Genomic DNA, 16,471 nt, shown 5'->3' with positions numbered 1-16,471 from the left:
AATAATCTTTTAATTAGTTTTATGAATACTGCATTATGAGTATGAGTTTTCAGGACGCATTTTAGGTTTCGGGTGTGGCTACTTTTACTTTCTATAGCTTACATTAAATGTATAAATAAAATGCAATAATTAGCCTAGCTTTTTTTTTTTAGTTTGTATTATACATATTTAATTTCAACTTTTTATTTATGCATTATTTATTAATTTAGGCTATTTATTTATTTTTTGCTGGTCAGCTATTGTTGACGAGAACTATTTTTATCTTTCCGAACTGGTTTAACAATTAAGTTTCATTTTGTTCTTATTACGGCTGAAAAATATTAAAGTTACTTTAATAACTTAAAGTACTACAGGATGAACATGAGTTTGCTTCGCATATACCGCAAGCTTATGACGCAGATGTTAAATGACAATGTTGCATGCAGCTTTTTTTTTATATTACTCTGTAACATAAAAAAGTAATAAAATGTTTTGACAATTTATGTTAGCGCTACAAATTTATAAAACGTATTGAAAAGGATATCTTTGTGTCTTTTTAACTAGTAGCTTAAACCACGGGTAGTCTAGTAACTCGAGTATTGTTTTGAAAAGAAATCGATTAGCAGAAACCAGTAGTCGTGCAAGCGCTAATATATATACATAGCGTTGTGTGTGTGTATATATATATATATATATATATATATATATATATATATATATATATATATATATATATATATATATATATATACAGTTAACGTCAGAATTATTAGCCCCCCTGAATTATTAGGGACCCAGTTCATTTATTTCCCCAATTTCTGTTTAACAGAGGGAAGATTGTTTCAGCACATTTCTAAGCATAATAGTTTTAATAACTCATTTCTAATAACTGATTTATTTTATCTTTGCCATGATGACAGTAAATAATATTTTACTAGATATTTTTCAAGACACTTCTATACAGCTTGAAGTGACATTTAAAGGCTTAACTAGGTTAATAAGGTGAACTAGGCAGGTTAGGGTAATTAGGCAAGTTATTGTATAACAATGGTTTGTTCTGTAGATTATCGGGGAAAAAAATACCTTAAAGGGGCTTATAATTTTGTCCCAAAAATGTTTTTTTAAAAATTAATAACTGCCTTCATTGTAGCCGAAATAAAACAAATAAGACTTTCTCTAGAATAGAAAATATTATCAGACATTCTGTGAAAATGTCCTTGCTCTGTTAAAAATCATTTGGTAAATATAAAAAAAAAATCATAATCATTTTATTATATATCAATAAAACACACACACACACACACACACACACACACACACACACACACACACACACACACACACACACACACACACACACACACACACACACACACACACACACACAAACACACACATATACACACACACACACACAAACACACACACACACACACACACACACACACAAACACAGCAGGTACACAAAGTATTCAGACCCCCCTTTAATTTTTCACTCTTTGTTTTATTGCAGCCATTTGCTAAAATCATTTAGGTTCATTTATTCAGCATTAATGTACTAATGTACACACAGCACCTCATATTGACAGAATTGTTGACATTTTTAGAGATTTATTAAAAAAAGAAAAACTTTAAGAACTTCAAAAGTGTGTTTCTACTAAATACTGACCAAAGTTATTAAATACATAGGACCAGGTCATATTTCATTATTTCTTGTTTATAAATCTGCAAAAATGTCAACAATTCTGTGTTATTTTGTCAATATGGGGTACATTGGGGAAATAAACTTAAATCACTTTAGCAAATGGCTGCAATATAACAATGATTGTAAATAAATGGCTATATATATATATATAAATATGCACATATCAAAAAAGTTTTAAAATATTGGTTTTAAAATACTGGTCCATTTTCATAAAAAACACATAAAATAATCTAACATTTGTTTACTTTCATGTTAAGATTCATGAAGTTCACCTCATTAGCTCAAATACAAGACAAACAGTCTAGAAGGTGCTGACAGAAGATTAAAGAAATGCAGAATGAGGGAAAACATTTCTAATCAGCACAAGAAAAAAGGAAAGAAAAACATAATTAGTCAAAAATTCCTTTTGATTCATGACTTGTTATTATAAGACAAAAAGGAAAGACAGTTGGCAGAGCTTTGCAAGCTAATTAGCGTAAAAAGCATTATGTTGACTAGAATGCCAATTAGGGAAGTTGGTTATTGACAGAGAGATTTTACAGGAACATATCACTGATAGAATTTGAAGCGTGGGTGCATGCTGTGTATAATGTTGTTAGAGAGCGTGCAAGTGGGTTTGGGCGTTTACTATCCAGAGACATGATTAACTGGCCCTAGTGAGTCTGAATCAGCCTCTCCAAAGACTTTCTTTGGTTTCAATTAGCATAAATCATCTTGAGCTGCGGGTTTCATCCTAAGGTGGCAAAATCTCCTGGGTTGAAAAATCTTGCACCAATTCTTTTTACTATAATAAAGATGTGAATAATTTGCAGTGACTAATGAAAAGTTTTGTGTATGGTCGGTGACAACTGTTGGATTTTCAGTTCATCCTTATTTGTATAGAGCTTTTACAATGTAGATTGTGTCAAAGCAGCTTAACATAGAGGATTATTTTAGATTGAAACTGTGTCAATCCAGTTTTCAGAGTTCAAGTTTAGCTTAGTTCTGTGTGGTTTGGTTTTCACTGCATAGAGTCCAGCCTCTTAAGAGCAAATCCATTGATGCACAAACATTGATGCTCTGAACTATCAATGTAATAATATAATAAAATGCTTTTTTGGAAAAACCAACTAGCTAGTTACATTTTTATTTCTGAAATGCGTTGTTTGTTACGATACAGTGCTCAGCATATATAAGTACACCCCACATAAATCTATCTTTTAAATTAATATTTTTAATAGAAAACTATACAATATTATAGTTGTACTTACATATACACTAAATCGGTCAAAAATGAAGCCAAAATCTGGAGCTTATCTGTCAAAATAACTTATGACAATGGTCTAAAACCTAGTACAGACAAATTCATATGTTAGAAAAAAATATTAAATACAAATTTAAAAAAGAGGAAAAATGAAGAGAAGTAATTTATTTATTTTTTTACAAACTAGTTACATTTTTTTAGGTTGTAATTTATTTTTGCTATATTTTCCTTGAATTTATTTGTATTATCTTTCAATTTCTAAATATGCTTGGTGACTAAAATAATATTTTAATAAAAATATCTGTTTAATAAATCTGTTTTGTTTAAATGCACCAAAATACATTGCCTATATTCACTGAAAAATGTATAATAATTTACATGGATAATAATCATTTTCAAAATGGGGTGTACTCAGTTATGCTGAGTAATGTATGTTGTTTAAAAGTGAGCTACATTGCTTAAAACTATTGTTAGTGATGTCATGCTGGTGGTGGAATATTAATTTTTGATAATTAAAAATTCTAAGATCACAATTTTGGCAAATTATTGCTAATTAATAAATAATAACCATGACATCAAAACACTGCTTTATCAATTTTATTCTCTTAGATTATTATGTGCATTCCCTGAAGTCACACTGGGGTTTAAAACTGTGCTTAATTTTTTAAACAAACTTAAATATACAAAATGAACAAAGATAGTTATTATACTGCATGTTAGCATACTTGTTTGTTTGTTCATTGCCTATTTAAAGCAGGGGTGCCCAAACTTTTTTGTAAGAAGGGCCAAATCTAAATATCACTGATATCTGTGGACCAAATATAAATATACCAAATTATTTTACGATAAAATTGCCATGGGTAATTTTTTAATTCATTAGAAATAGAAAAAAATACTTTGAATAGTATTAACTAATGCAGAATATTTTTTTCAATTAGAATTTGTTGTAATAAAAACATAATTAGTCACATTTATGGTGGAATCAGTGGAATCAATGCTGAATAAATTAGTCAAGCAGAATTTGCCTTTGCCTTGATTTGCTCACCTAAACTAACCTACATTATTTGAGCATTCGCAATGACATTGATCAGCCTGTATACGCGCCCTCGGGTATCTGCGAACACTTTCAAAACATAGCAGCACAAAGGGAAGGAATCAGTGCACTGAGGATCTGTCCAATGTATCATTGAGCTTTTTCTAATTAAAAAATTTAGGTAGGCCTACTTTGTGTGTGAAGAGCAGGTAATAACCCTCTCAACTCCAGTGTTGCAAATGCGATCTGCTGCAGACACAGCGCAACATGATTTAGAAAAAGCAATGAACGCCTTGTTGCAAGTCAAAATGAACCCATTCATTGCAAAGCTAAATGCATTTCTCCACTGATTATTAAAACTAATAGGAACAAATAGTCTTGGAGAAAGTTTTTTGTGTTGTCATGAACGAAACACGCAGTCTGAATTGGGAATGAATGGAGAATGATTGACAGGTGCAGCGGAGGGAAATGCTGAATTAAACATGAATTTAACCACGTGTATATTCATCTGTGCTTCACTTTAAACTGTAGAATGACATTTTGGATATAGTAGGCCTACATGACACATTTTTAGGCCCTTATAATAGGCTACCTTTAGGGTTTTTGTTGGCTTATTAATTAAACAAATTTAACTTAATACAGCACATGTGCAAGATCGATCCAAGTATCTGGATCAGAGCATCTCTAAATAATTTTCACCGTTTACATTAAAACATTTAATTTCAGATACATTTTTTTCTTGTAGCTTAACAATAAAACAAGCAAATATAAGATTACGTTAAATTTGAAACAACATCCTCTAAACCATTCTCAGACGGCATGGTGGGCCAAATAAAGGTTACCATGGGCCAACTTTGGCCCGCTGGCCTTAGTTTAGGCATCTCTGATTTAAAGCAGTAGTTTACCCAAAATGCAAATTCTGTCATTATTTACTAACCCTTTACTTGTTCAAACCTGTTTGAGTTTCTTTCTTCTGTTGAACACAAAAGTGAACATAAAATACATTTTAAAGAAAGCTGGAAACCTGTAACTATTGACGTGAATACTATTTGTTTTTCTTACTATGGAAATCAGAGTTTCAGCTTTCTTCAAAATATCTTCTTTTGTGTTTAACAGAATAAGGTAACACATACAGATTCATAACCACTTGAGGGTAAGTAAATTACATTTTTGGGTGAACTATCCCTTTGGTCCATATGTGTGGTTCTAATGACAAGCTTTTAATCAAGTTTGTTATGCTGTTTGTTGGAATTATGTAGTTTTAAAGACACAGAATTGCCAATCTATGTAGGTAAGAATGGGATGTGTAACAATGATGGCTAAGAATGGTTTTGGGAAATGCACCCCTGATCTAGATAATGGAAGTGGAGTGAGGGGGTAATGATTTTCATTTTTCCCAGACCCACCTGCAGGGGGCCAGGGCTGAGGTTTATATGCACAGTGGGCTCAGAGATGTGCGACTCTGCATGAATCTTGCACAGTCGCTCTCTCAGCTCAGCGTTCTGCGTTACAGCCTGCAAAAGCAACCAGCAAATATTCACACAAATTTCAAACAGAGCTTCTAAATATAAAACATTTTTCATACTTGAACCACTTTTTACTTGTTTTTACCATGGAAAAAAATGAAGATACATTTTAGCCTGGCAAGCCATCAGCAGCAGTGTTTAACCAACAAAAACCCTCAGTGTTGCGATTGCTAGTTACATTTAAGCTTTGTTGATGAAATTTGAATAAAGCTAAAAATATAATATTAAATGATATGATATATGACATATATTATAAGAGAAGCCTTCAACTAAAATAAAATTATAGTTTTTTTTATTTATAATAGATATAACAATTAAATATAAAATTGTATCTACTTCAGAATAGTAATATCACTGCAAATTCCAATGTGGTGTGTCATTTCAGAGGCCATTGGTTTCTGTGGAATCAGGCTGATTGTAACTGCCAGGTTTGAATATTCAGAGGTAAAATTGAGATTTAGGCTATTTGTTGGATTTAGAATAAGTTTTCCCAAAAGATTTGGGCTACAGAGAATGATTTATACTTACATTTACATGTATTGTAGGGGTGTGCCATACTAATATTCCAATATTCCACTATTGTATTCAAAATAAGAGTGTGTTTTTGTACAGGAACCCAGGATGGCTTAGGCCAATCCCAGATAAATAAGGCCCAGTGTCAATTCTATTTTTTTACCCCTACCCATTGGCCTTTGAAACAGAGTGTGAAGGGGAAGGGCTTAAAATTTTACCCCTAAAAAATGGAACAGCACTACAACACCTGCACATGTCATCATATGTCATCGCGATCTCTTGCTTAAGAATGATGATTGCAATTGCTGTAGTTATTCCAGTAGCATTATTTTTTTATTTATCTTTGGGAAATCACTGAAGGCAATGATATCATGTTCTCATAACTATATAATTTGGCAATAAGATCGTAACTGTACTGTGCATTTAAACCGTGGCCATATTCATCTATGTAAACACACAAAAACAACATGAACATTATAGCAGACACTGTAAAAAGGTCATTTCCAGCCACTAGACTTTTTTGACAGGGTATTCGAGTGTCATCGAATGTCAGAATGTTGTGGAACTGCTATACAGGAGTTATTATAATGTATTATAGATAGCAAAATTTAGAGTTTTTTATTATAACTTTTTTTAAGCATTACGATAAAACACGAACACTGTTATGAATATATTAAAACATATGCTCGTTTGCAAATTACTAAATACTAATTTGTGCATCTCCTGACTTCCGTGTGCAGCCATGCTGCCGTTGTAGATGGTGTAATTTGAAATGTTTTTGTACCCTTTGGTTTCGAGTGTGATCCTGAAAAATCTCCATTTTAAGGGGAATCTAGCCCTTCCCATAAACCCAACGCCTTCAAGTTAAAGAGAATTGGGACAGATAAGGGGAAGAGGTATTTGTAAATTACATTTGTAAGGTAATTTAAAGTATTTGTTCAAAACATCTGAAAAAAGTGACAATCTGTCTAAATGGATCACTATAATTGATCAAAAATAGATTCATGATTCATCAAAAATAGTTTTATTTTGGAATAAAACACAACAGTGTTTCTTTCAGATGTCATGCTCTGGTTTTGTTTGGATCTATTTCTATTTGTAAAACAGATAAAAACAGACAACATAACATCTAAAATGTAACTGATGTTGGACTACTGTTTAAACAAATTCTATATTATTTGTAATGTCACTCGCTGACAAAAAAATGCTGGAAATTTCTTAGCTATGTCATATCTCTTTTGTATTTTTGCAAAATGATTCAAAAACTTACTAAAACAGCAATTACTATTTTATTACAGAAGATAAATATCACACCACAATTTTATTATAGAAGGTTCTGTCTTGGCAGGACTGCAGAAAGTTTGTTCTTAATGAAATTTTCATTTCTGGCTAAACTGAAAGTTTTGGAGTTCAAAGTTCATTGAGACAAAAAATGTACCCAGTGAGAACAGAGTAGGACTCTGAATTTCAAGTTGATTCCCTTGCAGTTCTAGCAGTTAGCAGATGTTAGATTGTCGCTAATTCACAGAAGTGCTAGAGTGGGGGTCTGCTTCACAATAACGTGACTCACTGAGGAAGATGAGTCATAACTCAGCATTAAAAAACTCCACTTAGCTAAGCATGTAAAAACTGTTCCTGGGAGGGTCCAATCTATTGTTAACATAATTCATCAGAAGGTCGACAAACTCATTACACTACAATAGCAATTCCACAGGTAATTCCCTGCACATCTAAATATTGTATTATACTGTCGGTATTCAGGAATTGGGCTGCACTTTTATGTCCAATAGATAAAAGCTCTGCTGAAGTAGCATGCAGTGTATTAAAGGTGACATATCATTCAAATGTGCCTTTATTAACATGTTTAAATGCCATAGATATTTACATTAGATGTGGCCTATGCTATCGTTGTCAATTGGAAGGAATGCGTCAATAGAGCTGCCATTTTAGAACAGGGTAGCGCTCCATTGAAATGAATGTGAGAACAAGGTGTAGTGGAGGACTGGCCATCCAGAGCTATATATATTTACATACAGTACACATATATACACATAAATCTATGATCGGGTGTTTTCCTTGTGGTCACTATGCCAATATTTTTTTAAATTACAAAATTGATCATTTTACATCACTTTTCTACATCAATGAATAAGTGATCGCATGGGCATTGCCAGCAAAGAGCGTGTGTTTGTGTACAAATGTATTATTCTCCATCCCTGTTAAATTTAATCTAATCCATGCCCTAAAACACACCCCCTATATCGCTTTCACTTCTTATTCTAATGGAGGGAGTGATTTGTTTATAATTGAATCTCCATAATGAACGACTCGTTCACTTAGTCGACAATAATACAAGTTTCAAGCAGCGCAGCATCTTGTTGTCATACTTCATTTACATTGCTTGTTTATTTTATTTAACAAAACTAGCACACGCCTAGTATTTAGTGCAAGTTGGTGCTACTTTGCCTTATGGTCAATGCAGTAAATGACTATATTATCATCAATATGTTAAGACAAAAGTTCAAAACGTGCAAAAACATAAAAAAAAAATCGTACCTATGAAATGTGATGCCTTTATGCTTTGTTTTCTTTGTTTGCTCATAACTACAACCGTACACAGCGCTTAAGTCCGGCATCTTCACTTCACTTAATCTTGGCTTTAGTCTTGACTAGTGCGGTTAAATGACATTTGTCCGGGGAGCACTGTACTAATGTGGCGGCGCTATTGACATTTGCGAAATCTAGTGTATATATCTAAGTTTCAATGCTATAAAGTTGTCTCCGATGTAGTACAAAATTATCATTGGATATTTTGAGTGTTACTATTGTTTCTGACCAGATTAATGTCATTAGCTTTATCATGTAAAACATTTCTTTAAAGATAATAGTAATGCAGCAATGTAATGTTACTTTGCAATGGCCAGCACATCAGAAAAGAGTAGTAATATAGTAGCGAATTGATGGTTTTAATCATATTTTCTCCATAACGACTGCATAAAATCCCTGCAGGCACAGGACATCAACATGACGTCATGTTGACATTGTACCCCAATGTCATGGGGACGTTGGATTTTCTTTGAAAATGAAAATCGGGTTGACGTCAGAACCCAACGACAGGCTGGCGTCAATATCCAACGTCTAACCTAAAATCAACCAAATATCAACGTCTAATCCTTAAACCTTGATGTTGTGTGGACGTTACCACTATGACATCTGCTAGACGTTGGATTTTTGTCCCTTTTCAACACAACCTAAAATCAACCAAATATCAACATTTTTGACATCGTTATTAGATGTCAAAATAACATCAAGCCTAGATGCTGGCTAGACATGAACTTTGGTGTCCTGACGTCATGACCTAAATCTAACCTAATATTAATATCTTATGATGTCGTGTGCCTGCTGGGTGTATGCATTAACCATACAGGAACTTCTTAATGCAGAAATACTAACTTTTTCCTGATTGGCCGACAGCATTTTAAACATGAAAGGCCTTTTGAAAGGCTGCATGCAACAGCTTGTAAAGGCTCTGCCCTCTACTGAAAAGCAGCAGCTCATTTGCATTTAAAAGAAAAACACACAAAAACGAGGCTATAGTAAATGATCTGTGGGGTATTTTGAGATGAAATTTTGTAGACAGATTCTGGGGACACCAAAAATGTTATGAAAAGAGACTAATATGTCACCTTTAAAGAAATATTAAGGCAAGAGTTTGAAAGATTGTTAGTAAACAATGTTGAGTAAGAGGATACGTCCAGAGAGAGAGAGGAGGTGTGTGAGCTTGTGTTCGTACTGCAGTCAGAGCGTTCTTTAGTCCCAGGAGCTGAGCTGATGGTGATGGACAAGGCTCGTGCTCCAGCATCTGTTTAACTCTCTCCTTCTCTGTAGTCAGCATACACAGCGCTGATTTCATGGTTGTATGAACTGGAAGCAAAAACATGTAAAAAAAAAGTTGTTAAGGTTCATTTCTGATTTAAATGAGGTTGAGATATCATTTTGTCAAGATTCTGATTTTATGCATGATTTATGAAACACAATATGTTCCTTGTTTTTTAGGAAGTATGCATATTCATGCTGCATCTTGGATCATTTCCACAAAACCTAACCAAAAGAGTGATCAAACCAGGAAATATATTTATGTACAGCTGAAGTCAGAATTATTAATATTATTAATACAGCCCTCATGAATTATCAGCCCCCTGTTTATTTTTTCAACAAATTTCTAGACATAATAGTTTTAATAACTCATCTCTAATAAAAGACTTTATTTTTACCATAAGATAATATTTTACAAGATATTTTTCAAGATCCTGGTATTCAGCTTACAGTTCAACTTAAAGGTTTAACTAGGGTAATTAGGCAATTCATGGTATAACAGTAGTTTGTTCTATAAAAAATATTGTTTAAGAGGGCTAATAATACTGACCTTAAAAAGATTTTTTTAAAGAATAAATAAAACTGCTTTTACTCTAGCTAAATTAAAACAAATAAGACTTTCTATTAAATATATTATAGGAAATACGGTGAAACCTTACTTGCTATGTTAATCATCATTTGGAAAAAACAATAAAGAGAGATAAAGTGTATGTTTGTGTGTGTGTGTGTGTGTGTGTGTGTGTGTGTGTGTGTGTGTGTGTGTGTGTGTGTGTGTGTGTGTGTTTATAATCCCATCAATTTTAGGGGTCAGAACTAATTTTATTTAAATATATAACATTTTAATTAGCATGGATACATTAAATTCAGTTCTTGAATATTTTCTGCTCATTTAAAATTCCTGAAAAATGCTTTCCACCAAACTATTAAGCATCAATGTTTTAACATATCATTGGTTTACTGCAATCCTAATCAAATATGCCAGCTTGGTGGCCAAAAATGTAATTTTTCAAACCTAATAACTAACCATATAATTTTATATGTTAACTCTGAGCCAACAACAAGAGCATTTGAGGTTCAAAATTCTTGATCATTTTAGAATCTGAATTGGTTAGACACTGCATAGGTCAGAAAAATAAAGTAAAAATCTTTTAGAAACAATCTGTAATTTACTTCTAATGTTCAAGAATATAAAAAATCAAGTACTTTTATATTTTAATAGAATACAAGAGATGAAGACAACTTATACATATATAAATCTCATATTTTCAAATTTTAATAAGGTGTGGGGCTGGCAAGGTGGCTCAGTGATTAGCACTGCCACCTGACAGCAAGAAGGTCGCTGGTTCGAGTCCCTGCTGGATCAGTTGGCATTTCTGTGTTGATGCTCCGTGGGTGCCCCCGTTTCCGCCATAGTCCAAAGACTTGCAGTACTGGTGAACTGAATAAACTAAATTGGTCGTAGTGTTTGTGTGTGAATGTGAGTGTATGGGTGTTTCTCAGTGCTGGATTGCAGCTGGAAGAGCATATGCTGGATAAGTTGGCGGTTCATTCAAATAACGGGACTAAGTCAAAGGAAAATAAATGCATGAATAAGGTGTCTTGACATTTGCTCAATTTTTTTTTTATTTTGTGTACTTTTTTAAACCTAGGAGTTGCTACACTATTATGTTTTGCACTATTAACAGGTCTGGGAAAAATAACTAAGTACTTGCTTTAAAAAGTAATTATCAAAGTACTATTTTTTTACTCAGGTTTACACAAGTTTAGGTACTTATAAATCTTTAAATATACTTAAATATTAACTTAAATATTTAAATATTAAATATTTAATTATTAACACAAATGAATATACTTAAATATTAACACAAATGAATGGCATTCTGAGCTGTTACTCTATTTCATGCTTCAAAACAAATCCAAACACACCAAATGAATCTGAAAAGTAACCAAAAACAACTGACACAGTTCTCCAAGTTGTACAATAGATTTGCTTAATGAATGGACCAAACTTTAAGTTATTATTTCACTAACAATCCTCTCCATGGGAAAGTGAATAGCACAAAAGGATCGTTGAGTCAAAATTGAAAGCCAAAACAACGGTCGCAAGTAATGTCACTACAGTTTATTTAACAAACAAAGTTCGCTAACGATGTTTAAGGAAAAACACATCACAGATTATATCTAGATTGTGAATCATTCACACTGGTTTCAGTACACAAATAAAATTATTAATTTTAGACTGACTTAAATGTCCAGTGAAATGGTTTGAAATGTGACATTGATTAAAGGATGAATAAAGGGACCATGCTGAAGGAAAATGAATGAATAGATGAATAAATAAATGTATTTAACTGTATTTTGATTACCATTTATTTAAAATGTAATAATGCTTTTCGTTACTCTCCAGCCTCAGGTATATTATGGTTTCTTACTTTTCTTTGCTAGAAACACCATGATGGGCATATAGTTTGCCCTTGAACACCACCAAATCATTATAAAGCATCAGGCACCAGCATGGAAACTCGTGTTCAGCATATTCCCCGTATTACACTCTTCGTCAGCTCATCTGGAAAGATTGTGAATCTGTGATATTGCTCATTAAAATCTATTGACCTACATTAACACTAGAACTATTGAGGTGACCATTTTGACCTTTTTTAAAAATTGTAATATGACAACTTTGTTCAAATAAAATCCATTTAACTATAACACCCTGTCTTTTACTAAATGTGTGTACATTACTTTCTAACTTTTTAAAAATAAATTATTATTAAAATCACAAAACACACTGAGTTCTGCGTATTTTTACCTTAAATTATCACAGAAGTCAAATTGAATGGATACCTGACTTCAGCCAAAGACTATAGCATACACAAGACTTGTCACTCATGTCTTTTTAAATGGGGAAAAGTGTAATGGTCAATATGGTGAATGAAGCCCCGCCTTATTGGTACAGGAAGCAATCATCGATCGCTATTTGACAGATAAAGCCTGCCTTCTAGCACAGGAGCCAATCATCGATCGCTATAGACTGATGATACTTCATGGGAGAAGCTCGGACCAGACGTGACTTTCTGCAGATTTTGTGTGATTTGGAACTTTAGAAATAAAACTAAGGAGACAGTTGTTGTTTAATTTTATTGATGATTCCTAATATGAAATTTAATTGTAAGCCTGGCGAGCAGTTTTATAGACTTTTGATGTTTCCCCATTCAGACAGAATGCTCCAGCATACTGCCCGAGAGGCGTTTCAAAGATGGCCGCCGATTGAAATGACTTAACTTAAAGGGACTTTGCTATAGCGTGAAGAACTACATTTTTTAAAGATCAAGAATTACCTCACGCTTTTTCAGACTGGTTGTTTTAATCTTTCAATGTCATGATGATGAGCATTACTACAAGTTGCTAAATGAACAGGCTGCACACAGATTTTTCACTACTTAATCACTTGCTTTTGAATAAGTGTGTCTCTGTTGCCTAGCAACTTCCTGCTAACAAAAACAACTTTCTGATAGTGAAAACAGAGCTTTACTTCAGAGATACTTGTAAACACAATGTATTCATTGAAAAAAACATTGATCTCCAGCTTGCTGGGCAAACTGAGGTGTGCATCTTCGCGAAACATCTAGTAACTTGTACACATTTATCAATATGGCAAGTTAATAGTGTTAAGGGACCACTTGGGGAATGTCTTTGCACATGAGATACTGATTTCACAATCTTCATGGAGATTAAATGCAAAAAGCGAATTATAAATCAACATCTGTCCAATTCTCTCTAGTTTTGGCTTTTTGCCTCAGCAATTTTCTTGAAATGACATATGTTTTATATGCAAATTAGACATTCTGAGCCCAAAATGTTGGCTTTGGGGAAGAATGATTAGGTATCATTTGTCACAAATGGTGCATTATTGTTAAGACATCATTAAAATTGCTAAAAAAAAAAAAAAAAAAAAACTCCACTAGTTCCCAGTATTTTGTTTCAATACTTACGGTTGTTTGCGACTCGGCAGAAGTCTTCCTGCAGTTTGGATACGTCTATAGGAGAGTCCAGAGGTTCATGATAGGTCTTCTCAGTGGTCAGGTCTACTGAAGAGAGGTTGGGATTGGATGCATGGAGACGTACAGAGCCTGCCGAGATACAGCTTGGTACCTACCAACATCACAGTAGAAAAAAACACCAGGGTGAAAGTCAGTAATGGTGCTGTTCATTGTTGCACAGTGAACAATATGAGTAAAATGATGAGTGATGACTTTTTGGGCTCTATTTTGACGGTCCATGCGCAAAGCGCAAGACGCATGGGCTAAAAGGGTTGAGTTTATTTTCTTAATGAGTTATAGGTGTGTTTTGAGAATAAACCAATTAGAGTCTCATCTCCCATTCCCTTTAAGACCCAGCTGTGTCGCGCCAAGAGCGCATTCGCTATTTACAGGACGCAAAGTAAGTCTAAGTGGAAAAAATGAGCATTTCACAAGCAAACAGTTAACAGTTGACAGTTTTTTAACAGAAAACTGTTAAACAGAGCATCTACTGCGTGAGAATGAGAGATAATTTATCACTTTCACATTCGCTCTTGAATAGGAAAATCTTTACGCACAGACATCAATTAGCCTATAAATAATTAATTTCGTTTGTTAAGCGCAAAGATTTGTTTCAAATCTATTTCTAAATTCAGTTCTAATTTCTAGCAAACGAATAAATGAACAATAATTACCAAGTGTGTTCAAAATACTGAGTTATTTCTAAATATACCTGCCATGCCCCATATGGTCTAAAACCTGACAGGTGGGCAAATCTAAGCTTGTTTTTAATAAAACAAATATAAATATGGATATATTAAATAATACTGCTAATAATAATAATATTATACAAAAGCAAATTGTTATGAATGAAGAAGACGTAAAAGCAGTGATTTTTCATAATTATGTAGGCTAGAAAATAGTATGTTTAATAATATTTTAATCCTTTATATTTATATCATATATCTATTCTTATTATATCCTATATATCCTTAATATTGAAATTTTTTCATATGTAAAGATATTTGCCTATTGCTCTCTTGTGCGTATTAAGCAGTGCGTAAGCGAGGCGCAACTCTGCGCCGGAGTTTAGACCGGGTTTGTTTTGGTCTAATGAAAAATCCATTATAGTTTCGTAAAATAGCAACGCGCCAGCGGTCCGCCTCAGAACGCCTTCCTTTTTAGACCAGAACGCCTATGGACGCACATATGAGCGCTAATGCATTTGCTATTTAAACAGCGTAGCGCAACGCCACAAACGACTCTTGCGCCAAGCTGAAACTACCAAAAGACTATTGCGCCGCGTCTTGCGCCACACTGCGCCGGGTGTATGATAGGGCCCTTTGTGTTTGCAGTATTACTTAATTTTCCTTTGTGTGATGCTTAAATAAACCCACAATGGGGTGTGTGGTGCTGTGTGAATGAGAGTGACTTTCATTGTTATCACAATATTTATACATGCAACACATCCGATAATCAGCTCATTAAAACAACATTAACATTAAAAATGCATGATTTCTAATATAACATATTTATGTATTATTTATTTTTGTATTATTTATACTGTAGTTATAAGTGCCTTTTAAGCTATTCAAAGTTGTTTATGGATTAATATCAGGTCTGAATGCAGAAGGTCACACATCACCTGCAGGGTTGTTTTGTTGTCTTTCCCATAATTCTTAGGGCGCCATTTTCTGGGATGTCTCTTCTCTTTTTTTGGGCTGTCATATGTTGAAGCCTGCACAAAGTAAAATATATTGAAATACTGTATAACTTCTTATTGTTTCAATTGCCAATTTAAAAATAAATAAATAAATAAACAACAGATCAGCATTGATCTAATATTTAATTTTATTATTAATGATCAATTTAATCAAAATTGACATTTACATGCTTTGCAATTATCTGACACTCACATGGAGAAAAAAATCTTCAGACTATACAATAAGGCAAAAAATACTAGTAACTTTATTAAATGTTACTAAAAGTCTTTTAAACAAATAATTACTTTTTCACAAAAAATAACCCTAACTTTTTCAAAACTCAGTGCTTAAATTTACTTAACGTAATGACTGATTTTTAATCTATTTTTACTAAATAATCCAGAATATTATGTGATTATACCATGTGATTATAGATGTCACGACTTTAATATGTTCCCTCTGCTGACATGCTTGCTGTCCCCGCGGCGGTAGTAGGTGCGACTGCAGTTTTTGACTGCTGGGTGGCACTTTAACCATAAATTTTCAGCTTTGCCTTTTCATAATACTAGATAGAACGGTATTGTACGTGTACCTTTTGTAATGTGGTGTGTTCAATAAAAAAAAATAAATAAATAAAAATAAAATAATAATAATTATAATAATGATATATATATATATATATATATATATATATATATATATATATATATATATATATATATATATATATAGGTTTTCTTAGTAATTAACATGCTTTAGAAAAGATACAATACATGTTGAGAAGCATAGCCCTAGGCTGTACCCCCTGGTGGCATAACTGTGGTTATACCTAAAACACTTTTCTATTTCTTTGGTGCGGCAGTGGTTCCACTTG

The 16,471-nt window shown here is 33.1% G+C and overlaps 1 protein-coding gene and 1 long non-coding RNA gene across 4 annotated transcripts in view; both read right to left on the bottom strand.

Annotated features, from left to right (window-relative positions):
• Nucleotides 1-16,471, bottom strand: part of LOC137487900 (uncharacterized) — a 1,155,393-nt gene that overhangs the window by 830,621 nt on the left and 308,301 nt on the right. The gene's annotated exons all lie outside the window — the stretch shown is intronic.
• The window catches only part of osbpl3b (oxysterol binding protein-like 3b), a 175,920-nt gene that overhangs the window by 58,932 nt on the left and 100,517 nt on the right, over nt 1-16,471 (bottom strand). For 2 of the 3 annotated variants that reach the window (XM_691235.8, XM_073925485.1), the window contains exons 9-12: nt 15,540-15,632; nt 13,868-14,027; nt 9,793-9,923; nt 5,367-5,474 (exon numbers count right to left, since the gene is read on the bottom strand). In XM_691235.8, the coding sequence (XP_696327.5) occupies nt 5,367-5,474; nt 9,793-9,923; nt 13,868-14,027; nt 15,540-15,632 (492 nt within the window). The remainder of the gene's footprint in view (nt 1-5,366; nt 5,475-9,792; nt 9,924-13,867; nt 14,028-15,539; nt 15,633-16,471) is intronic. The other variant, XM_009292271.3, reaches the window with a different exon arrangement.

Source organism: Danio rerio, chromosome 16 (assembly GCF_049306965.1).
Source record: "Danio rerio strain Tuebingen ecotype United States chromosome 16, GRCz12tu, whole genome shotgun sequence".
NCBI lineage: Eukaryota > Metazoa > Chordata > Actinopteri > Cypriniformes > Danionidae > Danio > Danio rerio.
This window is presented reverse-complemented; position numbering and strand designations above follow the sequence as displayed.